This window comes from Sander lucioperca, chromosome 8, assembly GCF_008315115.2.
Source record: "Sander lucioperca isolate FBNREF2018 chromosome 8, SLUC_FBN_1.2, whole genome shotgun sequence".
Taxonomy (NCBI): Eukaryota; Metazoa; Chordata; class Actinopteri; order Perciformes; family Percidae; genus Sander; species Sander lucioperca.
This window is the reverse complement of record NC_050180.1, coordinates 10,955,931-10,981,725: the sequence shown is the minus strand read 5'-3', so window position 1 is coordinate 10,981,725 and position 25,795 is coordinate 10,955,931. Positions and strand designations below refer to the sequence as shown.

Genomic DNA, 25,795 nt, shown 5'->3' with positions numbered 1-25,795 from the left:
AAAATGAGTTCCCCTACATCACTATTAAGGTTGCACACCGCACTGTACGTGTAGTTGACCGTGCAGAACTAGTCCTATCAACTGCGTCTCCATCCGATGCTGTGATGATCCCATGGCAGAAATACAAGCAGCAGTTCGGGGAGAGACAAAATCACACTTGGCACGGGCATATTTTCACCTGCTGCACCGTAGGATAGCGCTGCCACGCGCCTGCAGCCAGAGCCACTGAATCTATTCTGGCTCCCAACAGGCTCAAGAATTTTCCTGAGAAATGCAAAAAGCTGTGCTAAATGCGCAGGGCAAGTTCAATGTGTTAGAATAAAGGTGGTGTCGTTATTTGTGGTTTATCAGCTGACACGCATTACAATGCAACATTTTAACATCGTGAATGACAAATAGAAAAGATGCAGACTTCTAGTATAGGCTATCATCCCACACTGGATACACAAAAAAGAATGACGAGCAATTTTAGATGCTTAACTCTTTATCATTTATGAACAGTGGCTTTTTTAAGAAAATAAGAGGTTTATCTCCAGCAGCTGCACAACATTTGGCACCCGCAACGACACCAGGCTGCACTATGAGACAGCCCGTACGTAGTGCCAAGTTTGATCGGACTGCGCATCCCCGACGGCCCGGTTCTTCCTTACCTCTCTCCTCGCCCGACACTGCCGAGGGCTCGGCGCACGGAAATAATCCCGAGAATAGGGCTAGAAAGGCGAGTAGAAAAAACTCGGACATGTTTTCGGAGAGCGGGCTATACAGAGCCACGGTGCTTCTCCCGGTCCTGCTCCCGGTCCGGGTCCAGTCTCCCCCTCCACCACTACCCGGTTGTCGAACGCCGTTATTCGGTGATGTCCAGCGGAACCAGTGCGCAGAACAGTGCAGCGCTCCCCCCCGCTCCGCGACACATGCACACCGCCGCTCTGTACAGCGAGCAGACGCACCGGAGACGGCAGAGAGATGAAGAGTCAGAGGCAAAAGGGACAGAGGGAAGGCGGGGTGGGACTGGAGCAGGATAACGAATGAGTACGTTTCCTGTCTTTTCTCAATGATTAAATGCCGTCAAGGTGGCGCAGCTCGCCTGGAATTCATCACATTGGTTCTGTGCAGTCAGTGCAGTGGGTGTCGTTCGGAGGGGGGTCCTCAAAAAAAGAAGAAAAAGTCAGAGAATGGAGGATGAGGCATGAGTAATCTCAGCTCTCACCATTGTCTCCAGTACAGTCAAGTAGAGTTCAATAGCATACTCTCACAAAACCCAACATCCTACACAATTTAGCTTGCCCGATACGTGTTATAAAACAGCAAAGTGCAAATGTGACATTAAACACTGGTGAGACTTCCATGTCAGTGACACCCCAAACTGTCACCTATTGGACCACACAGAACCTTGCAATCTTGGAATAGCCTACTAAGCATTTATCTAAAAAAAAAAACTACATGACAATATAAGACATATTTCTTAATCTGTGAGATATGGAAGAGGATTAGAGCCATCATATCAAGAACGTATTTGAGTTCTGAGTTTACAGTCAGAATTCTGAGATTTAAGTAAGAATGTTGACTTTAATCTCAGAAGTCTGACGACTTTTTTTTTTTAAGTCTAAACATTTTAGTTTTTTTAATATAAAAAGGTCAGAATTCTGAAAATAAAGTCAGAATTCTGACTTTTTTTCTCAGAATTCTGACTTTATTCTCAGTATTCTGACTTTAAACTCAGAACTCAATAAATTGTTTCACATGTGGCCCTAATCCTCTTCCGTAGAAAGAGATGCTGTGTTCATTTTGGTGCTGTATTATTTTAACAGTGCTTTGGCCTCATGCACCGACAGCCACTTTGTAGTCTAGTTGCCTTGCGTTGTTATAAAAACTCAGTGACTGTCAGATCTTTAGTAAATTAACACCGTCTGAAGAGTAATTAGTAACATTTATGTTGCTGCCTTTGTAAGTGTGGTTATTTTTGACAGAGGGAAACGACAACAGAAGCACAGCAAGAAAAACTTGAAAGCCTTCTGACTCAATAGATGTGGACTGCTGAGATAAACGTCCCTTTGGTCAACCATCGCTGTCCATTTCAGCTCCTCCTGCTGTTTTAATTGACAAATAACAAGAAACACTCGGTCAAGCTATAGCTGACATGCTAATGAAGGAAATCTAGTATGCACTGAGCGCATACAAGTATACATGTGCAAAATGTGTTTTAATAATGCTCCTGCAGGTTGAGGAATCCCCAAAAGCACCATTTCAATATATTTTTAAGTCCAAGTGGCTCACCAGAGTCTTAAAAATGATTATGAGGAAAAGTCAACCGTCACCCACACCGGCTGAAAGAAGCTTGGGATATTTGCTTCACAAATCCACAAACTCAAAAAATGGTCATAGTTGAATTAGGAATTACTGACAGTCCATACATATTAAATCATTTAATCTTTTAGAAGGTCAAATTTATTTCAGGCCTGTAGGACTGGATGATATTTTAGCCTTGATGTTAAGGTTAGTGAGATGTTCTGCCATTATATCCACCCCATGTATTTATGTTTATACTAGTGGTGGAAACGGTCAGGACTTAAACCTCTAATCAATACTATCAATATATTACAGGGCATTATATTGTTCTCAATTCTGGTTAAAGTGCTCATATTATGCTTTTTGGCTTTTTCCCTTTCCTTTATTGTGTTATATATTGGTATGGATGCTGCATATGAGATGAAGGTGGGAGAACTTTAGAGAGCAGGGCGTCATCATAGCATTACACAGTGGTTGGAAAAGATAGTGAGGGCATTGTATAAAGCATGCACGTGTAACCAGCAAAGAATGTGTGAGGATCTTGCTCTGCAAAACAAAAGTCAATGCAGGGGTGGCATACTGGAGGAGTATGTCAATTTATTTGCTTGCGGAGGCCAAGCTTATTGCAATGTTTTCTTATACTGCAGTATTTTACAGGTAATCAAATCACCAATGCAATGTGCCCTAAATTAGAAAAGAAAATGGCTGTATCTGAAGTAACATCACAGAAGATTGCAAACAAATGCAATTTCTTTTTTAAATTAAGTTTAAACATTATTTGATTGCCTTGGAAACAACTGTTGACCAAACACTGACCTCATTGTCCGTTTACTAGCTGTTCTGGAGGTCTTGATCATAGTGATGGACCAAGCTGGCAGGCATGAGGAGCCACAGGTGGACTTTCAAAAGGAAGAATTTATTTACCCAAAAATTAAGCAAACCAATTGCAAAATATGTAGCAATATGTCCTGGGCCCATAAAATAGGCCAACCAAACAGAAGTTAACCTAAAACTGAACTAACTAAACCGACCTAACAAAGACAAAACTGACCCAACACTAAAGGGGAACTCACATAAAATGGCTGATCAGACCATTTTGGAAGCAAATGACAAACACTACCACCTAATTAGTCCTGCACCGGCCTGACAATTAGTCTATCAGTATAAATATTTTAGCAATTAACCAAAACAAAAGCAACAACAAACTAATATATTCTCCCGAAATAAACTAAATCTCTAAACTACAAATCTGAATCCCCCCCATGATGTGGCAGGCACTTGGTACAATCTGATTGGCCACTTCCTGTATTTAGGAGCTCGTGCATCTTTGGGAATATATTTTTTCCCTGTGGGAGGCAGCAATGTGCCGTAAAGGAATCCAGACCGCCCAAAATTAAAAGACGAAGAAGAAGAAGGGTGCATATTTTCCTAAAAAGAGGTCCCTCCAAGCAGCAGCAACCACCGGCGGAGCTTCAGGACTGGGAAGTCAAAGACTTAGAAATTAGAATGGACGGAAAACTAGAGTGTGACTGTACAGAAGTTAACTAAATGTGTGCGCTATAAATATGGATGAATGTACTAAAACAGAAGCTATAGGTCATCAATGTGCAATATCCATGAGGTCAAAAGCTCCACAAACCCAGTGAGGTGAAAATTAACTATTAATAATAATAATTTATACTTCATTGATCCTGCAAGGTAAATTACAATGTTTTCACTGTGTGCTTGAAATACACACACACATGCTCAGAACCTATAAATGCACAAGAAGAGAAAAGTCAGAGTGAGGGGGGCTGCAGTTGTCAATTGACAGGCTCCTGAGCAGTTATAGAGTTGGTGCCTTGCTCAAGAGCACCTGGGGCTCCAAGTCCACTGTTGTACTTTGGGCTGTATGGGGACTTGAACCAGCAACCCTCTGGTTCCCATCTTAACACCCTACAGACTAAGCTACTGCCATTAAAGGGGTGGTTCAGAATTTTGGACATAGGACCTACTTTCCAAGTTAGCCAGTGTGTTATTTATCAGTGGAGACCGTTTTCAACACTTTTGATCTTGTCCTTCCAGTTGCAGAGTTCGCTGGTGCTAGGCTAGCGCAAGTCAACAGTATCTGCTAGCCTGCCACTAAAACTTACCCACTCCACAGTACACCCAAGGCAAATAAATTATAACGCCAGACTATCGATGTAAATGTCTGTGTTTAGAAATAAAACTACCCTTGCATCTCAATGATCGCGTTACAGAGGGACTAGTTTCTCAGCAGCGGCGGAATTTTACTTTGCTCCGGTTAGTAGTACTGCGCCGAAAAGTAAACAGAGAAGCGCACTACATTCGGGACACCTAGTAGTAGCCTATTACATTAATATTGAAGCATTGAATTGGAAACTAAAGATTAGGCAACATGGTGATTCAGTGTGCATTTAGAAATTGTAAAAATAAACCAAACAGATGGGTACCACAAAGTTTCCACAAATTTACATTGAGAGATCCAGAGGAACCAACTGTGGCTTCTTGCTGCTGGCTTGGACATGAAGACGGAGACTCTACTCAAGTGGCGAATGTGTAGTGATCATTCTAGACCAGACGACTTTGAAAAACCCTGCAATCTAAAGGACCACAAGTCACTGACAACGAATGCGGTTCCATCCGTCTTTCTAGATGCACCAACAGCTACTGATGAACAGGTAATAACTTTTGGTAGGCTACTCTAGCTAATAAAGCTAGCCCCTTTCATAACGTTAGCCTAGCTGCTACTGATGGATTGAATCTGACAACATTAGTGGAGATAACGTTACAGTTCAATGCATTGTGGAGAGTGACAACGTTAGCTAACGGTATAGCTACACTCTTGGTAGATACCTGGCTGGGCTAACCGCTAACTTTAGGTAATTGCTGACAGAAACGTCATGTAAGCTCGGACAGTTTACATGCAAATTGCAGCGGCAGGTAAATAAATTTGTGTGATTGTCATGGAAACCGGCTTTCTCAGTAGCCTAGGTAATATCACTCCGCTGCTGCTGTAGCCTATGCTTCCAACTACAGGGAACAAAGTATAACTATTGCAATGCGATGCAAGGGTAGTTTTATTTCTAATGTTATTCTATCAACACAGACATTTACATCGATAGTCTGGCGTTATTATTTATTTGCCTCGGGTGTACTGTGGAGTGGGTAAGACTGTTTTTAGTGGCAGGCTAGCAGATCCTGTTGACTTGCGCTAGCCTAGCACCAGCGAACTCTGCAACTGGAAGGACTGAATGAAAAGTGTTGAAAACGGTTTCCACTGATAAATAACACACTGGCTAACTTGGAAATGAGGTCCTATGTCCAAAATTCTGAACCACCCCTTTAGTGTAAACCATAGAGAAAACAAAGTTGTGTGCAGGAGGGTTACCGACATTTAAATCAGATGTGTTGCAGCAGGCGCGGCCATCACAATCCTATCACAGGATCTTCATCAGCAGATGGAGTTTGCTCAGTTTAGTAGCTCTGGAACAGCTGGCAACGTCACCTCGAGGTGAGATGTTTTTTTGTCAGTGGCTAAGGTCAAGAATGAAACTTTTGATGTAACATCAAAAAGAAGTTGTGTCCAGGTAATTTGAGCGTTCAATTCAAAAAACAACCATGTCTGCTAAGATTTGATGATAAAGTTCCAGTTGTTGTTATTGTCATCTGCTTTTCAAATGTGAATTCATTTAACATGTTTTCAGTACACATACAGTGACAGACATTGTTCATTTACCATAACAACTCCACAGGGTACTTTTCATGTCTGTCAGAAATTTGGTCTTAAATAAAAAATAAGACATGTATGGTCCATCAGTAGGTGGTGTTTTCAACATTACTGCACACATGGACAGTAGAAAAGAGCAGTAGAAAACCACCTTTGTGCTCTCTCTGGAACTGCTCGAGTGTATCAGACGTAAAAGGTAAGTAACTGTGCAGCCTAGTGAAGACTGCCCACACAGCAGACTGCCCACGGCATACTAGAATCCAGCTAACCTCCCTCTACAAGCACTCTCTGAACCTTTAGAAGGGGTTGTTATCTTCATTAATTTACTATATGTGGTGTAGTGCTTTTAGCAGTGAGAATAGAACGTTAATAGGTGAAGACTGTTGCTAATGAAGTCACTAAGCATAGACTCTGTTTATAACTACCCCATTGACCTAATGGCACGCAGAAACTAAGAGCTACATTATTGTAAACTATTCACATATCCTCTGTAAACATGCCCACTAAATGCATATGATACTGCAACACGTATTCATTACCCTCGCTGATGAACCAAGCTGTTGGTGCTACTAAAATATAAGCAGCCATGTCCTGACACACTGTTATAAATTCATTAAGAGTAACATTGTTTACGGTGACAAAGAAATGGATCTCAGATGAGATGGCAAGATGCCTGACTTTCAAGCGGAACGATCTGTCGTGTTCTATTATTGAGTTGTCACAAAGGAAGGAAGTCCAAGTCTTCAAGGACATTTCACATTGAGTCTCTGCTATTTCTCACTGCCAGGATTGCACTGTTTTCTGCTTCTTGGAAAAAAAAGAATAATTTCATGAGTCAGTCTTTTTTTCTTTTTTTCCTTGAATGCTGTGAGCAGACTGTATTTTTCCACCGCAATCACTGTGGCTACACCTTGATTGAACTGCTTCAACTTTTTCGGACCATTATAAAGTGCTCTACTTCTGTTTTGAATGATACACTGGAGCTGTGGAAGTGCCATACTTATCTGCCTCTTCTTTTTACCATCACCCTTAATTAGAAAAAATCATCCACCCATACACAATCACATCAACTCACATGTAACGCCCTTTTGGTAAATTTGAGCGTTGCCATGCACAAAGAAGGCATGCACCAGTCAATAGGAGTAATGCTCAGCGTGGTCCAGCAGGCTTGGCTTCAGTGCAGATGTGCCAGAGGGAATCAGGAGCTAGTGGCAGTCGTACCACTCAATAGCATAGGCTAGGGCAGCCTAATAGCCACTCATGCATTGCCTGCTGTCTCTCACTTGCGGTACAGGTCCTGACATACAGGACTGGATGGGGCCTGTCCGCCTGTCATGAGTACACACTGACACGCAGCTACACGGTTACACAGCGCACACCCGGCGTGACCTCGGGGTCGTACATCTGTGCGATGTGACGCTCTGTGGGTCGTTTTCTAGCACAGTGGCCTTGGCGCTCCTCTCACTGACTGACATGAGTGATCACCGCGCCAGCTCTCCAGGAGCGATTCCAGGATTTTTTTTTCAAGTGGAGTGGCACAGAGGGGACCAATAATCAGCCAGAGGGGGCCGGGGGGGGGGCATTTTTTCAGAATACAGCATAGAAAATCTGCTTAGAAATATAGGAAGTATTGGATAGGATAGAACACAACATAATTCTGCTAAATAAAACATCACGTTCATTATTAGTTTCACTTGTTTTCATTTTAAACAACTTGTATGTCCGAATACAATACACAATTTCTATAGGCTCAGTCTGCCACTTTAACAAAAGAACAATTCCAGTGCTGGTTCCATGGTATCAGAATTTTGGATAGTCATCATGGAAACATTAATTGGTCATGTGACAACGGCTGGGAAGATTGGCAGAACAGGCAGCCAAGTGATGGAACTCTGATCCAATGAAAATCACAATTGTCAGATTGACAGCACTCTAGCCCAATGGATTGGGGTTGGGGGGCACCAGGGGGGGCAATCTAATTTTCTGCCCCCCTTCTAGCCCAGCCCCTGCAGTTCTCGCACTGCATTCGGCCTGCACTTAGCTACTCTTGCTTCGGATGGCAATGCCGTCCTCCAAAATTAGCAGCAGCTATTGACCCTGTTTGACCCCCTGTCATAGTTGCAGACTCATTATCAGGCTGATAGCTTCGCCGCTGTGGCTTTAGCCTCAGCTTAGAGGCTCAGCAGTATCCCCTTAGAAGTCAGAAGCAATTTTATAGAGTGAGAAATGAGCAAGGATCGGCCAGCAAATCTGGTCTGTCGTGCGTTTTGTTTCTTTTGACAGTTATTAGTTGGAAATGCACTGAATGGAGGTTAGTTCCGTCTTGCTGCGGAGGGCGAGCGCAGTCCTCCGCCAGGGCCATAAAGTGATGAGGATCCACGGGTGTCCCCCAGGGTCTCTTTGCTTGTTAATCAAGCTGTGGGATGACAGGCCATTTGCTGTATGAATCACTGCACTCTCATCATGCTGAAAATGACTTGCATTTTTTGAAAAGGCAAATGTAAACTGCACCCTTGTTGCACTCTGTCAGGATAATGTGAAGGTATAGCTGTTTAGCGTATGTGTGTGTGTGTGTGTGTGTGTGTGTGTGTGTGTGTGTGTGTGTGTGTGTGTGTTTCAGCCACACTTACTGCCATCAAACTGATTTAAGAGTCTTTACTCACACATCAGTTGGCCATAACAAAAACAATGGGTGTGTTTTTATGTTTCCTGTATCTAATATGGCATGGCAGTTTTATTTTTTTGCTAGATATTACTCATTTATCTCACACAGAAGTCTTCAACAGCCAGTGTCAGTGTAACCAAACATTATGTTATTGTACAAGAGTTGATTGTTTCTCGATGCAGTTTCATGCACATCTCAAAGGAGATGAACATCATGAATTTAATTCTCACAAATACGGAGTAGCTGTGATGCCATTTCCTGTGCTCATACTAAGCAGTTTGAGGAGCAATTTCAACAAAGCAATTTCAAGTTAATTGCCTTTGTGTGAAAACTAAAAAAGAAAAGCTTCCGCAATCTCTATTTACTCATGAGTGAAGGAGAAACCCTCGTCCTGTAAGTGAGGAACAGCATGGCACCAAGACTATTTTGCGAATCATTTTTTTCTGTTATTATTACTTGTTTTTTTGTTTTTTTTATCTTTTTTGGAAATTATACCAACACACTCTATCAACCTCAAGGGAAAACAAACAAGCAGACACATGCTCACACACAATTAAAGACACACTCATCTCTATAGCTGCAGTGCACTGACTTACTACTGCCATCTAGGGATACATAAAATCCTGGTTAAGTGCTGCTCCATGTGTACATCATATTCACATCGGGGGCACTACATGTACAAACTCTTTATCACATTGAACCAATAAAATTACAACTAAAAATGGACACAAAGTACATTCAGTCTGATCTTACATTCAAAAATGAAACCTTCACTGAGTAAAAAGAGAGCTAGCCTTCACTATAAGGGCAAAAAAGCCCAATTGCTGTCTGTCCATTTGTGTGTGACAGTCTTTCTCCTTTGCAATATTTTGTGCTGGATCCCAGTGGACAGCAGGGTTGGAGAAGCCACAACACAGACAGAGCAGCTCGCCATCTCTCTCCTCTCACAGCTGGAACCCACTCCGACTGAATAATGAACTCCATCTCAGCTCTGCCTCAGGGGGGGACCTTGGAGCCACCCTCAGCTTACTGTAGTGCAAGGCTTTGTTGCCCATACGCGCATGCACGCCCACACACAAGCACACACTCACACAATCCCGAGCTCACTGTCACTCCTTCCTAGCTTTAAGAGAAATGCTCCACTGATTGGCAGGCGAGGAGAAAAAAAAACCAGAGAGAAGCAGAGCCGGGAGACATCGAAGGATCGTGATAGTTTCAACGTGGAGGAGGGGAATATGGAGGCAGCATGGGTGAATCGGGAAGGTTGGAGTGTGTGTGTGTGTGTGTGTGTGTGTGTGTGTGTGTGTGTGTGTGCGTGTGTGTGTGTGTGTGTGTGTGTGTGTGTGTGCGGGGGTTCAATAGCAGTTTCCCAGCAGTTCGACCCTTGTACCTCTGAGGGTCCACGGGAAGTGTTTCTACTGAGGAAGTGGAAAAAGGACTGGAAAATAAGGGGCAACAGTTGCGTAGTGGTGGTGGACACGTGAGGGATGAGATGAAAGAGACAGCCGCTGGATACCTAGCTAATGAATGGCCACGCATCCCATCCCTGTTTGAGATTTAAGAGGTGTGGGTAGGTAGAGCTGAAGGGGGTAAGCAGCAGTGGTGACTCAGCTGACCTTTCAAAAAGCCCTTCACCTCAGCAGCCTTCAAGTAGAGACTCATTAACCGCAGAAATATGACAGCCTTCCATTAAATCCACCGTAATTACCTAAGACACTAATGGAATTTGTGGGCTGCTATAATGTAGAATCTCAAAAACTGCAACCACAACATAAAAAAACCCACGATGAGTGTGATTCCTTCGCAGAGCATGAATATACGCAGTCTGTTTCTGTGGTTTTGATGGTTCAGTTTAGTGTCCTGTGCTTTTTCTTTCTTTTCTTGTTGGCCATCCATCCTGTGTCTCTAACTCATAGTGACAGATCCACTTCATGGTGCTTCTTTTTACAAGCAGTGGCAGTAGGCCAACACACATGCATATACACAAACACACACACACACACACACACACACACACACACACACACACACACACACACACACACACACACACACACACACACACACACACATCTCCTCAGCAACATCTAAATAGGTAATTATCTGACTTAAAGAGTAGGGAGGTTGCAGCCAGTGTGCTCCACGTGATCAGCCTTAAACTAAAGCCTCTACTCAGCAAAGGAATATTAATTGCCTTTTCCAAGTCGACAGGCGGTAGGGGAAAGAGAGAGAGAGAGAGAGAGAGTTGCCTATCAACAAGCAGCGGCTACCAACTTCCCAGCAAGGTTACTGAATAGAGTCATTGTTGTCGTCTCCTTGTTGGAGGCAACGGCACGCCAAAAATGTCTGCGGATATGTTTGCTTCAACATTGGTTTTCTCTCCGTCGTACCTGTAAATACAAGGATGTTTGTTCAGAGAGAGAGAGAGTACAGCAGGTGGGGAAGGGATAAAGGACTTGCAGCATTTTGGAGGTGACTAGGAGAGGAAATAATCTAATATACTGCAGTTTTTGTCATGCCTTTGTGAAGGGTCAGAAATCGGTTTCCTCTGATTAGTGGAGGAAATCAAATACAATAGTGATCTGGAAATGTCCTCCCACAGAGCTCCCAGGTACTAACATGAAAACAGCCTCGCAATCTAGAATATTAGCAATGTGCCGCAGGAACAGGATTTTTTTTTTTTTTCCTCTGCCTGGGCTCATTGATATGCATTGTGGTTCTTCCACTGATAATTGCCTGCTGAGCTCCAGATCAATTCTGTAATTTGCTATCAAAACTCCATGATATCATGTGTGTGTAGTCTAATCATACTTAAAAAAAAAAGGAAGCTACAATAGACAGGGACCAGGGAGAAGGTGAGAAGCAATGACTTTAGAGTAAATGGAAAAGTAGAGTTTTTTTTCATTACCTTATTACCTTCCTGTGCAGTTTGGAGTTTTTGCAGTTATACAAACACTAGAGCCACAGTGGCTCTAAAGACAGAAATAATGCATGGACAGAGAGGCTTTTCTCACAACTGTCCTTCTCTGCATCCGTATGTGTCATGTGTTGCAAGTAAGAGGCAAAATGCCCAGCGGGACAGGAGAGAGACTGCGAGTGTATCTGTAGCTTTACATTATTCTGACAAGCTAACAGTCAGTAATGGATGAAATAAAGCAAGCACTCGCTAAAGAGAGACTCCTCAAAATCTCTGGTGATTAGGGGAGAGCTTTTCACTGTGAGAACATAATGGTCTTGTGTGACCCATGGCTGTACCTGCTTTCACAGTATTTCTATTCAGGATTACGACTGTTGGAACATTTTAATGGCTTGGTAGTAGTCCAACAATAACACATACGGCTGCTAAGTTTATGAGGGTGAATTACTCGAGTATACCTTTTTAAACATAACTGACAGTGAATGGAGATATTATGGTAGACTGAGACATTTCACTCACACCCTCTACAGATAATGCACACAAGGTGCATGCTGTACTGGTGAGAGGGCAAAAGTACATTGGTATGGTTTGGTACCAGTGTAACTTCAGGTCTATTAACTACAAAGAGCATCAAAGAACACCTTTTTTTTCCTTCTTCAGTGCAGCAACTATGTTTGCACTAATGAGTTTAATGCTCATTGCAATCATCTATCCAGAGCATGAGTAGCACTGTTGATGCCATAATGACTCCTTACACTTTACTTTAAAATGACCTCTGTCAGATAATCTATTTTGCCATGATGATCTTTCTTAAGAGCTACAAACTAAATGAAGTTACCTTTTAACAATGTGAATAAAACATGAATAAAAAAATAAATAGAAGCAGCTGGATGCTAATTTGAGCATCTCATCAGCTTTACCAATATACATCAATGACTATTTTGTTAGCTTTCAAATAGAGCTCTCATGATACCTATAATAAGCAGGCTATCAGTACATATTTAGTTTAGTTTACTGCCCGGAAGAGAACAACAGCACAGTGTATGCAAGTCTAAACACAATGCATGCATGTCTTTACAGTCGGTGAACCCAACTAGACTTATGTTACACTGATCTGATCTCTAAAGTCAGATGATTTAGACTAACCTATTCTACACACTAGATTGGAATCCTGTTGGGTTGGCAATTGTAATGCTAATAGATCTTTTTTTAAAGCAGACTAGAAGGAAAAGCACAGGTGTTATATAATAACATTGACCATGGCTCTGTATTATTGAAGTGCTCTAGTCAGTGACAGTGAGCCAGCATGCACATACCAAGACCCTGAAACTGAAGCAGCTAAATGGAATTCTGCCATAATTGATTTTATATACACCTGGGATTGTCCTACTGTGACATGTCAAAATGTATTCTGTGACAAAGACCCTTCATACCTACGTACATGTTATCCTTTTCTCTGGCTAATTAGACCTGTGCTCAGGTTGAGGCTGGCCGGAGCTATCCTGGGGGGTTTACTTACCACACTCTGTTAACCAAAAAGAATGATAAAGGTTAAAGTCATCCTGCCATAACAGGTGCAAAATAAACTAACAGGAGGGTGAGAGACAGCAATTCTGATTAGTCTGAGCAAAAATAAGAACAACACCTGTGTGGGTATAGCCATAGCTAGATTTTAATGTGGAAGTAGATAGCTAAAGTTGTCCATTTAATACTCATACTTTAATAGTTTGGACTTAAACTTGACTAAAACTGCTATGTCGTTGATGACTAATGGTACACTGTTTGATCCAATATGGTCCTATGGTTATCGACTACAAACAGTTTTTTACAGATACTTTTAAATAGTTGGGACTAAAACTTCTTTGGACTTTTTGTCTACATGCTGTAGCCTCCTAAGATTAAAATAAGCACTTGAGTAGGAGGCTAATATAATAATTTTCTCTTACTACTAGCCATAGGCTGGGAAATGATTTAGGTTAGATTAGGTTAAGTTTAGGTTAGATTTAAATATCGGTGGTTCTTGGGCTCAAAACAATGAGGTGGTTTCTACCTTAACAAGAGTTCTGCCTCCTGGAAATGTTTGTACAACTAAAGCTACAATCTGCAGTTGGATTGCATGTTTACTATCAGCCAGGATGCATCTACAGATGGGCACCATCTGTTTATTGACATACATGCCAAACTTGAAAGTCAGTCAAAAGGAACTTAGATAAGGAACATGTTCTCCACGTTGCATCATCAGTGGCATACACAGCTGATGATTCATAGAGACTTTATCTGTAGATGACCGCTTCATATCCAGCTTAGCCATCAAGACCCTGTCTAGCTGTCTTCTCTGTTGCTGCTCTCTCTGTTGTTTGGTTTGCATGAGTTGTGTTGATAGCGTTTATGGAAGCTGACAGTTTTTGGTTGTGGCTTGCCGCCTCGCCTAATAGCCTACTACTGTATGATTGATGGAATGCTGGGAAAAAGTCGACGACGTCTGGAGTTTCCTCTCCCCACTTTTTCTCTCTCTTCATGCACACCCTTTATGCGGCATTGACTCGACTCTGAACAAGGTAGATGCATCAAAAACAGTATTGGATGTATATTCTCTTTTGTCAAATTTAGAATTTTACAGTTCCAAGGGAAGACATCAATGTTTCGGGAGGTGTTTTCACAGCCCAGTTCCGTCATTATGCACAGATCAGATAAGCCCTCATTGTGCAGACTTGCTGCAGGTTGATAATATGACCTGAGGAAGAGAATGGCTGGCTTGTCTGAAGCAAGCCCGCTTCACATGTGCATTTCTCTCTTTCCCTTTTCTCCCTTAGACAGAGGTCAGACAAATCAGTCTCGACAAGTGCAGCTGAGACTACGACTGCTCTCGAGAAAATGCTTGGCATGCTGCCGTGAAGCTGTGCACACAAGACAACAAGGGAAAGACAAAGAGGAAGAGGAGAGATCAGAAAGTACCTTTCTATCATACAAAACATTATCTCATCTGCACAGAGCAGCTCAATACTAATTACAAACACATTGTACAATTATTTCTTGCTCAATGGTGCAGAAACTATATTGATATTCTTATGAGGAAAACACTGAGAAACAATTTTGCATGGAACTTCTTTCTCTTTATTCATGATTGGATATACAGTATGCAGAATGATCCAGGTACAGTTTATTTATACCAACAGTCTGGAACAAAACTAACACCGTTCATGTATGAAATATTAGCCTCTTCCACTTTGCTCTACAATTCTGCAAAGTCTGTAATGCGTTAGATTAATACATCTCTCTGTTACGACAAGCGTTTGTAGGATTATGACATTTGGGTTTATGAAATAGCTGTAGCCATCACACAGCAGCAGGAGCTATACCCCCCTTGGCCCGCTTACACAGTCACAGTCAACAGCAGCAGCAGTGGCTGTGACACACAACTCATGGAGGCAATTAAAGTACTTAAGCTTCTTCTCAGAATCATTCAGTGTTACTTACAATCTCCAATATTCATTGCAAATAAACGACCATAAAAAAAAAAAGTACTTATAATACTTAAAGTTGTCTGCAGCATCAAAGTAATATGTACATCCACGGGTAAATTGCAAACTGAGATTTTTGTCGTTACCAATTCCACCCTACAAAACAAAAAGGCAGTAACTGCATTTTTGGTCAAAAATGAGTTATTATCATTTTCATGACATTCAAGGCATCCTTTGTTATGTGACAAAACATCTTATCTCAAATGTGTGTCGTTTTGGAGAAAAATGGTAGTCGTTTGTACAGTAACTGCAAAAAGCCCTAGTGAAACAAAGCAAGAATACAGTAACTGCAAAATAGGGGTAAAATATCAAATTAAATATGAGGATTGATATGTACAAAGAATAAGTATAAAGTAACAAAAACAGCCACATGTCCAATAATCTACCTACAACTAAATAGCTGGATGACAGGATAACTTGATAACAGCTTAGCAATGTGAGACTTTAAGCAGCCGTTTCAGCACCAGAACAGCTTCTGGGTGGAAAATATTGACCTAAAATGGTCAAATTAGTGTTGGTTTTGGTATATCCATGTTCAGGAAAATAAATGGTTCCAATTATTTCAAATACAGTGTATCTAACACACCCAGAGCCCAAGTTGTGGCAAAATAGTTTTTGAAGAATCTGTAGTTACTGCCTTTTTCCTTGGTATGGTGCCACGTTTTTGGTAAGTAATACAAAGCAAGAATACAGTAACTGCAAAATAGGGGTAAAATATCAAATTAAATATGAGGATTGATATGTACAAAGAATAAGCTAATATAAAGTAACAAAAACAGCCACATGTCCAATAATCTACCTACAACTACTTAGCTGGATGACAGGATAACTTTAAAGTCATTTTTCTCAGTTCTGTACTCTGTGTAGTTACTGCCTTTTTGCTTTGTAGGGCAGAATTGATTCTGGAGAGGCATATACTGTAGATATCTTAGTGTTATTATAATCTGCAAATTGTTGTTTTATTGATTGTTTTAGTTAAGTTTTTTTTTTATATAAAAAGTATCTTCCTTTTATTGTAAAGATGTCTGATTTGTATTGTTGGGATTGTGTTTGGTTCAATTGACATTCAAATCAAACATTCTAAAATCAAAAGCCAAGCCGACCTACAATGTCTGTGCGTTAAAAGAACGTAACACTTCATCAACTGGGAAAAGCTAAGCGTCCTCTGAAATGCAATAGGCAAAACCATTTGATAGCATATCAACACAATTTGTAGGAGACAGAGTTGTGTGTGGCCACACCCGAATACTGTTTCCATCTTTTGTTTTTTTCCTTCACTCTTCCTTAAAATAACATAACACTCAGAAAGAAAATTATGGTCCTTATTGTTTACTGAGCTAAAAAAGACTTGGCACTGAGATTAAATAAATTACACATAAGTCATTATTTTAAGTTATTTATTTACTTTTTACATTTTATTACCATCTTTCCCAGAGAGCAAGCCAAGTGACTACAGGCCAACTCATCCCCATGTCATGAGAGTAAAAATAATGACGTCCAGTCCAATCCAGTGCCAAATTACACTGATGTATGAAGGGGATGAGTGCTGATTCGGCCTGGTCCACTTACAGGGACGATGAAGAAACATCAGAAGGAACCTGGCTCATGGACACACAATGTAGCACTAGTTGAAATTGAAAGTTAAAGTTATAGATAATAATCTAATCTAATCAGTCTGCACTAACATCTATGACTATGCAACTAAAAGTAATCAAAACTTGGTTTTTACAGTTTTTTACACTTTGCTACTAATTTCAGAACCTTGATGTCATTTTTCAAAACTCTAGACACAAAACTCACAACCAAACATGGTTGACATGATCAAAATACACATTTTTCAAAACTTTTTTCAATTGCTTGGATACAATACACATAAACCAAATATCATTTGTTCATTTAACACCTGTTCAATATGACACAACTTAACATCAAAGTACTACTATTTCAAAAAGCAATTCACACACATTTCAGATGATTGTCTATTCATTTCATTACAATGATCTAACTATAAATCGATACAACTACTCAAAATGATAAGTAACTGCTGCATTACTCTTACAGTTTTTCTTGATTGCTTTGACCTGCTTAAAGAAACTGGGATCCACTCGGTTTTCATCATCACTGTCTCAGCAGAGCAGAAGACACCTCTTGCAAATGTGTTCGTCCCTTTCTCATTGGATTGACACATTTCCCCCACCCTTTAGCAGAACAGTTAACACGGATGTCATTCAAGCTGTCCAAACTCCATTGTTTTAGCTATGGTAACCAAACAGAAACCATCTGTTCCTAACTATTAGAAACTACCTACATCAGTATGAAATCACTGAAGCACCTGTTTGACACTCCTTCACACAAATCTTCAATTAGCAGTCAGTCTGCAGGGTTAGGCCATGTGGCCCCATCGTCAAGACAGAAGAGACTGAGTATCAATAGTGGCTATTTCTTATACTCTACAGTAATAGATGTTTATACTTTACTGTAATAGATTTTATTTTTATTTTCTTAATTTCTTATACTCCAATAGATTTTATTTTGGTTTACATGTATTATGTGTAATATTTACAGTATTTCAGTTTTCAGCCACAGTTTCAAAATAAGGATCAATGGAATCAATAAAATTTGCATCAAAGCATTTCTGATTCTGGATCCAATTCTTTGCAAGAAGGCAAATTTGTCAACAAATGTCACTGGCATGAAAGCTATGTACAGTAATAGGCTACAATGACAAGCAATGGTGCACTGATTCACACTGAGTGCTGTATTTTGTATTTTGTTGTCCACTGTGTAATGGTTGATTGGAAGAGCTCATACACTTGTTTGCAAGTTGTGTTGTTTGAAGGCAACATTTTCTTTTGTTGCATATTTTAAATGTTTTGGCACGGTTAGAGCCTTTTGCAAACAAAATGTGTCACTTTGACCATGAGTGCCACTGTTTCGGCCTGTGTGTTAACTGTTTTGAAAAATGTGGAGTTTGAGTTGACTGCTGTGTCAAAGCAATCAAGAAAAACTGTAATGTTAAAAAAACTCATGTTCATTTTCATTTTCATGCCATGGGACCTTTAAAGGTCCGGATACGAGAGTGGTCACTCCTTAACAACATATCATCAATTGTACACTTTTAGATTTTTAGATACATTTTGCAGCACAATAAAATCTATTACAGTAAAGTATAAACATCTATTACTGTAGAGTATAAGAAATAGCCACTATTGATACTCAGGCTCTCCTGTCTTAAGCCTGGTTCACACGGGACAATTTTAAAATTGTCGGCCGATTTTCCAATCCTGAGAGACCCCACACACAGCGATAAAAAATCACGGGTCTAACAGTTTTGGTCGTACAGTGTGTGGTGCGCAGCACACGGCAAAATCAACACATCACACACGAACCGATTTGACTCCCGAGCATTCCCAGGTCAGACGGGAAATCTCGCAAAATCCCTCGAGATCAAACGTGACTTCAGAGTAAACAATCATGGCGGAGGAAGAGGATGCAGTGGCGATAGTTTGTAGTTTGTTTTTAACCGAAAAAAACATTCACACCTGTGTTGCCACAGGTCGACGAGTTGGTCCTCCATCTCCGACGTCCACCGGACTTTCTGGTGTGCCATGCAGCTGGCTGTTTTGATTTTGTTTCCCGGTGCTTTCCTCGCTGCCTCGTCACCTCGCTTTCTGATTGGCTACACGCCACAGTCCACAGGCTGCGTGCTCGTTTCTGGGAGGACACCACACACGAGGAGAAATTGGGCCAAAAAAATTCAACATGTTGTATATCCCCGATTTGAGATCGGAGTGGTCCCGACGTCCTTCCGAGCAGACGAGAGCAGTCTTAACACACCACACACGGCAGGAATATCTGATCAGATTATTTTACGATAATCGGAGCATCCTTAAAATTGTCGGAAGGGGTGAATCGGGGCTAAAATCGGCCTAATTATCCTGCCGTGTGAACCAGGCTTTAGACCTCTCCCATCCATGTTGGCAAAGAACAACACAGACGCTGCACCTTAAGGCCTGCAGACTGATTAGGCCCAGAACCTATACGCCACCAGGACTCTGAAGCGTGCTGGAAAGATTGTGGCTGACCCCTCCCACCCCGGACACAAGCTCTTTGAGCCACTCCCCTCTGGCAGGAGGATGAGGTCCATCAGGACCAAAACCTCACGCCACATAAACAGTTTTTTCCCCTCCGCCACTAGCCTTCTAAACAAGGCTCGGAATCCACCCTGACTCTCTCCACACCCCACCTCTGGCTCCTCATGCCACTGTACCTACTCTGCTGTAGCGTCCCTTTTCACTACTGTTTAACTTATTTTACTATTTATTTAAATTTATTTTATCGTTATTAATACGTACTGTGTGTATATGTTTATACTTATATTGTTTATATCTTTTTATCCTTCTTATATTTGTATGTGTGACATGCTCCAACAACACCATGACAAATTCCTCGTATGTGCAATGTACTTGGCAATAAAGCCCTTTCTGATTCTGATTCTGATTCTGATTGCTAATTGAAGATTTGTGTAAAGGAGTGTCAAACAGGTGCTTCAGTGATTTCATACTGATGTAGGTAGTTTCTAATAGTTAGGAACAGATGATTTCTGTTTGGTTATCATAGCTAAAACAATGGAGTTTGGACTGCTTGAATGACATCTGTGTTAACTGTTCTGCAAAAGGTTGGGGGAAATGTGTCAATCCAATGAGAAAGGGTTAACACATTTGCAAGAGATATCTTCTGCTCTGCTGAGACAGTGATGATGAAAACCGAGTGGATCCCAGTTTCTTTAAGCAGGTCAAAGCAATCAAGAAAAACTGTAATATGCATTCCCCCAGCCTGCTAATAGTTCCCCAGTGGCTGGGTATCCTGCTCTGCCTTTGAGAAAATGAAAGCTCAGATGAGCCGATCTGGAATCTTGCTCCTTATGAGGTCATAAGGAGCAAGATTACCTCCCCTTTCTCTGCTTTGCCCGCCCAGAGAATTTGGCCCATCTATGAGAGAGAGACATCATGGCTTTCAAACGAGCAAAGTGGCAGTTGGTCAAGGCCACACCCCCACCCTCCACCTTGCCCCCCCTCTCTCCTCCTCAATAGCATTTAAAGCTACAGACACAGACATGGCACATCCTAAGGAAAGCTCATTGTGGGATTGGCTCTAGTGGCTGTAATTCTGCACCAAGACTGAATTTCAGGAAAGAGACTTCAGATACAGTATTAGGGGATCACTAAGGTCTATATAAAAGCATCCAAAGAGCACCATGTCATGGGACCTTTAAGGTCAGTGGGCTACAGTTGGATGTTGGATGAGATGTCACCCACTTGGGTGGGGTCACTAAGGTGGACTGCTGGCTGGCACCACTATCACACCTTAGGTCCAAATCTGTACAGAGGCAACATGCTGTTAGTTATATTTACAGCATAACACATCAACAGCATACAAACACAGACAGTGTTTCTGTGTTTCGTGTGTGTGTGTGTGTGTGTGTGTGTGTGTGTGTGTGTGTGTTTGCGTGTGTGCGTGTGTGCGTGCGTGCGTGCGTGCGTGCATGCGTGTGTGTGTGTGTGTGTGTGTGTGTATGTGTGTGTGTGTAATGATGGTCGTACCATCAGGTATTCCTGGAGTCTCTGTTGGACTGGGACCTCCAGGCACCAGGTTCAGAGTTATACTCATAATTTCATAATTAACAAATCCCAAAAACATGCATTCTTTTGCGGTGGTTGCAGATGTATCAGAGGAAGATATCTCAAAACATGATCTCATAAAACATCCATCCATCCATCCATCTTCGTCCGCTTATCCGGTGTCGGGTCGCGGGGGGAGCAGCTCCAGCAGGGGACCCCAAACTTCCCTTTCCCGAGCCACATTAACCAGCTCCGACTGGGGGATCCCGAGGCGTTCCCAGGCCAGGTTGGAGATATAATCCCTCCACCTAGTCCTGGGTCTTCCCCGAGGCCTCCTCCCAGCTGGACGTGCCTGGAACACCTCCCTAGGGTGGCGCCCAGAGGGCATCCTTACCAGATGCCCGAACCACCTCAACTGGCTCCTTTCGACGCGAAGGAGCAGCGGCTCTACTCCGAGCTCCTCACGGATGACTGAGCTTCTCACCCTATCTCTAAGGGAGACGCCAGCCACCCTCCTGAGGAAACCCATTTCGGCCGCTTGTACCCTGGATCTTGTTCTTTCGGTCATGACCCAGCCTTCATGACCATAGGTGAGGGTAGGAACGAAAACTGACCGGTATATTGAGAGCTTTGCCTTCTGGCTCAGCTCTCTTTTCATCACAACGGTGCGATAAATTGAATGTAATACCGCACCCGCTGCGCCGATTCTCCGACCAATCTCCCGCTCCATTGTCCCCTCACTCGCGAACAAGACCCCAAGGTACTTGAACTCCTTCACTTGGGGTAAGGACTCATTCCCTACCTGGAGAAGGCACTCCATCGGTTTCCTGCTGAGAACCATGGCCTCCGATTTAGAGGTGCTGATCCTCATCCCAGCCGCTTCACACTCGGCTGCGAACCGATCCAGTGAGTGCTGAAGGTCACAGGCCGATGATGCCATCAGGACCACATCATCTGCAAAGAGCAGCGATGAGATCCCCAGCCCACCGAACTGCAACCCCTCTCCACCCCGACTACGCCTCGATATCCTGTCCATAAATATTACAAACAGGATTGGTGACAAAGCGCAGCCCTGGCGGAGGCCAACCCTCACCTGAAACGAGTCCGACTTACTGCCGAGAACCTGGACACAGCTCTCGCTTTGGTCGTACAGAGATTGGATGGCCCTGAGAAGGGACCCCCTCACCCCATACTCCCGCAGCACCTCCCACAGTATCTCTCGGGGGACCCGGTCATACGCCTTCTCCAAATCCACAAAACACACGTAGACCGGTTGGGCATACTCCCAAGCTCCCTCCAGGATCCTTGCGAGAGTAAAGATCTGGTCCATTGTTCCACGACCAGGACGGAATCCACATTGTTCCTCTTCAATCTGAGGTTCGACTATCGGCCGAACCCTCCTTTCCAGCACCTTGGAGTAGACTTTACCGGGGAGGCTGAGAAGTGTGATACCCCTGTAATTGGCACACACCCTCTGGTCCCCCTTTTTGAAAAGGGGGACCACCACCCTGGTCTGCCACTCCTTAAGCACCGTCCCAGACTTCCACACAATGTTGAAGAGGCGTGTCAACCAAGACAGCCCCTCCACACCCAGAGCCTTGAGCATTTCTGGACGGATCTCATCAATCCCAGGGGCTTTGCCACTGTGGAGTTGTTTGACTACATCAGTGACTTCCACCTGGGAAATTGACAACAGTCCCCCATCTTCCTCTAGGTCTGCCTCTAACATAGAGGGCGTATTAGTCGGATTCAGGAGTTCCTCAAAGTGCTCCTTCCACCGCCCTATTACCTCCTCAGTTGAGGTCAACAGCGTCCCATCCTTACTGTACACAGCTTGGATGGTTCCCCGCTTCCCCCTCCTGAGGTGGTGAACGGTTTTCCAGAAGCACCTTGGTGCCGACCGAAAGTCCTTCTCCATGTCTTCTCCAAACCTCTCCCACACCCGGTGCTTTGCCTCTTTCACGGCAGAGGCTGCAGCCCTTCGGGCCCTTTGGTACCTTGCAACTGCCTCCGGAGTCCTCTGGGATAACATATCCCGGAAAGACTCCTTCTTCAGTCGGACAGCTTCCCTGACCACCGGTGTCCACCACGGTGTTCGTGGGTTACCGCCCCTTGAGGCACCTAAGACCCTAAGACCACAGCTCCTCGCGGCAGCTTCAGCAATGGAAACTTTGAACATTGTCCACTCGGGTTCAATGCCCCCAGCCTCCACAGGGATGCACGAAAAGCTTCGCCGGAGGTGTGAGTTGAAAGTCTGTCGGACAGGGGCCTCCTCCAGACGTTCCCAATTTACCCGCACTACCCGTTTGGGCTTACCAGGTCTGTCCAGAGTCTTCCCCCACCCAACTCACCACCAGATGGTGATCGGTTGACAGCTCCGCCCCTCTCTTCACCCGAGTGTCCAAAACATACGGCCTCAGATCAGATGAAACGATTATAAAATCGATCATTGACCTTTGGCCTAGGGTGCTCTGGTACCAAGTACACTTATGAGCATCCCTATGTTCGAACATGGTGTTCATTATAGACAATCCATGACTAGCACAGAAGTCCAACAACAAACAACCACTCTGGTTTAGATCAGGGAGGCCGTTCCTCCCAATCACGCCTCTCCATGTGTCTCCATCATTGACCACGTGCGCGTTGAAGTCTCCCAGCAGGACTATGGAGTCCCCCACTGGAGCCCCATGCAGGACTCCATTCAAGGTCTCCAAGAAGGCTGAATACTCCGAACTCTTGTTTGGTGCATATGCACAAACAACAGTCAGAGTTTTCCCCCCCACAACCCGCAGGCGTAGGGAGGCGACCCTCTCGTCCACCGGGGTAAACTCCAACGTAGCGGCGCTCAGCCGGGGGCTTGTGAGTATCCCCACACCCGCCCGGCGCCTCACACCCTGGGCAACTCCGGAGAAGAAAAGAGTCCAACCCCTATCCAGGAGTATGGTTCCAGAATGGAGACTGTGCGTAGAGGTAAGCCCCACCAGATCTAACCAGTAGCGCTCAACTTCTCGCACCAGTTCCAGCTCCTTCCCCCACAGAGAGGTGACGTTCCACGTCCCCAGAGCCAGCGTCTGCTGCCCGGGTCTGGTCCGTCGAGGCCCCTGACCTTCACTGCCACTCGTGTGGCAGCGCACCCGACCCCAGCGGTTCCTCCCACAGGTGGTGGGCCCATGGGTTGGAGAGATGGAGGCCACGTAGCTTTTTCGGGCCGTGCCCGGCCGGGCTCCGTGGCAAACCCGGCCACCAGACGCTCGCTGACGAGCCCTCCATCTGGGCCTGGCTCCAGACGGGGGCCCCGGGCTTCCTCCGGGCAGGGTCACTCCATGTCTTCCTCGTTTTTTCATGGGGTTTTTGAACCATTCTTTGTCTGGCCCCTCACCTGAGACCACTTTGCCTTGGGAGACCCTACCAGGAGCACAAAGCTCCAGACAACACAGCCCTCAGGTTCATAGGGACACACAAACCTCTCCACCACGATAAGGTGATGGTTCCCGGAGAGGAAAACATAAACATACAATTATAATAAATAATAACTAGGGATAAGGGAGGACTATGTTTTTATTAGGGTTAGGGTTAGTGTATTGTTGTATTTATTTATGTTTACCTGACCCTTTAGAGATAAACAAGCATAATGTATCTGACTTCTAATGTTCGGAAGATTCAGCTTTTAAAATGATCTGTTGCATTCTGATTTAATATAAAGATTTGAATGTGGAAATTGTCAACAGTATTTTGTGTATATATATATATATATATATATATATATATATATATATATATATATATATATATATATATATATTATATGCGTGTAACCAGAGGTTAAAGTAATGGAGAAAAAGGCTGGAAAAGGGGAGGAAGGGGTTTTGCTGTTGGCCCGTGTGTACAGTATGGTGTATGTGTTATCCCTGATGATGTCTTGGATTTGTACTGCTGTATTCGAATTTGGTCAAAGAAACTAAAATAAATCTTCTGCAAATCGTGAAGAAAAGGTAGGATGGAGAGTTTCTGTTTCTACTCTAGTTCTGTTATTTCAGTGTAGTAATCAGGACAGTGTGTTTGTTTTAGTGTGTGAGAGTATGTGTGTGTGTGTGTGTGTGTGTGTGTGTGTTTGGTTGCTGTACATGATTTAGCCTCAGGCACTAACTGCAACACCCCCTCCTGGCAGCTCACATCTCTGAAGTCCATTAGTGTTAGCAGGATCTGGAGGCTGGAGTTCACAGAGCAAACTGGACACACAAACACGTCACATCCCAACACACAGCACCACCAGAAACTCTAACTGGAGCTTATATATGCAATATAGTTTTAATGTGATTGATATCTGTGTTCTTACGCAGAACAATGAATAGCTTTGTTTCTTAAGTCTGTGTGTGTTTTATTCTGACATATACATATATATATATATATATATATATATATATATATATATACACACCTGGCAAAGTACTCTAATTTGCTTCTGCAGTGTTGCTGCTACTGTAGGGGACTCCAGGACCACATGTTATCGTGATGACACACACACACACACACACACACACACACACACACACACACACAGACTCACATGGTGTAAACAATACCAGTGTGGCTGTCACGGCTGTTGATTATGATTAAGATTAAGACCTGTCCAATAAGTAAACAAATCTGATCCAAAATTAATGCCAGCTTTTAAATCCTTCAGCACTTAGGCTACATTTCAAATCATTACCAAAATCATTGACTTTCAATACCCAGCACAACTCTTGTAAGTAAGTAAGTAAACTTTATTTATATAGCACCTTTCACAGGCAAGAGGTGCTTTATAGTAAAACAAATAAAAACAACAACACATAAAATACAAAACCATATGGCTAATTAGTAATATGGTTGTTATGTTTGTGGTTTTTGTGATATAATTGTTATGTTTGTGGTTTTGAATTGGAATAATAATAATCTAAAGTCATTGCAGTTGTGGACTGACCTGACCCGATGAAGAGTCCTGGTTGGCCAGTGTCTGGCATGCTGCCTGGACCAGTGAGCCAGTAAGAATGGGCCACTCGTTCTTCTTTTTCT

At 43.1% G+C, this 25,795-nt stretch overlaps 1 protein-coding gene and 1 long non-coding RNA gene across 7 annotated transcripts in view; one reads left to right on the top strand and one right to left on the bottom strand.

The window, feature by feature from the left end:
* Positions 1-1,125, bottom strand: part of lrp1bb (low density lipoprotein receptor-related protein 1Bb) — a 287,103-nt gene extending 285,978 nt beyond the window's left edge. For all 6 annotated transcript variants that reach the window (XM_036004184.1, XM_036004187.1, XM_036004188.1 and 3 more), the window contains exon 1: positions 651-1,125. In XM_036004184.1, the coding sequence (XP_035860077.1) occupies positions 651-741 (91 nt within the window). In that variant the 5' untranslated portion in view covers positions 742-1,125. The remainder of the gene's footprint in view (positions 1-650) is intronic.
* Positions 1,126-4,791: 3,666 nt separating this feature from the next.
* LOC118495638 lies at positions 4,792-23,070 on the top strand. Its single transcript, XR_004898124.1, has 3 exons — positions 4,792-4,967; positions 7,183-7,193; positions 23,060-23,070. It is a non-coding gene; the product is annotated as an uncharacterized LOC118495638 (long non-coding RNA).
* Positions 23,071-25,795: the final 2,725 nt, after the last annotated feature.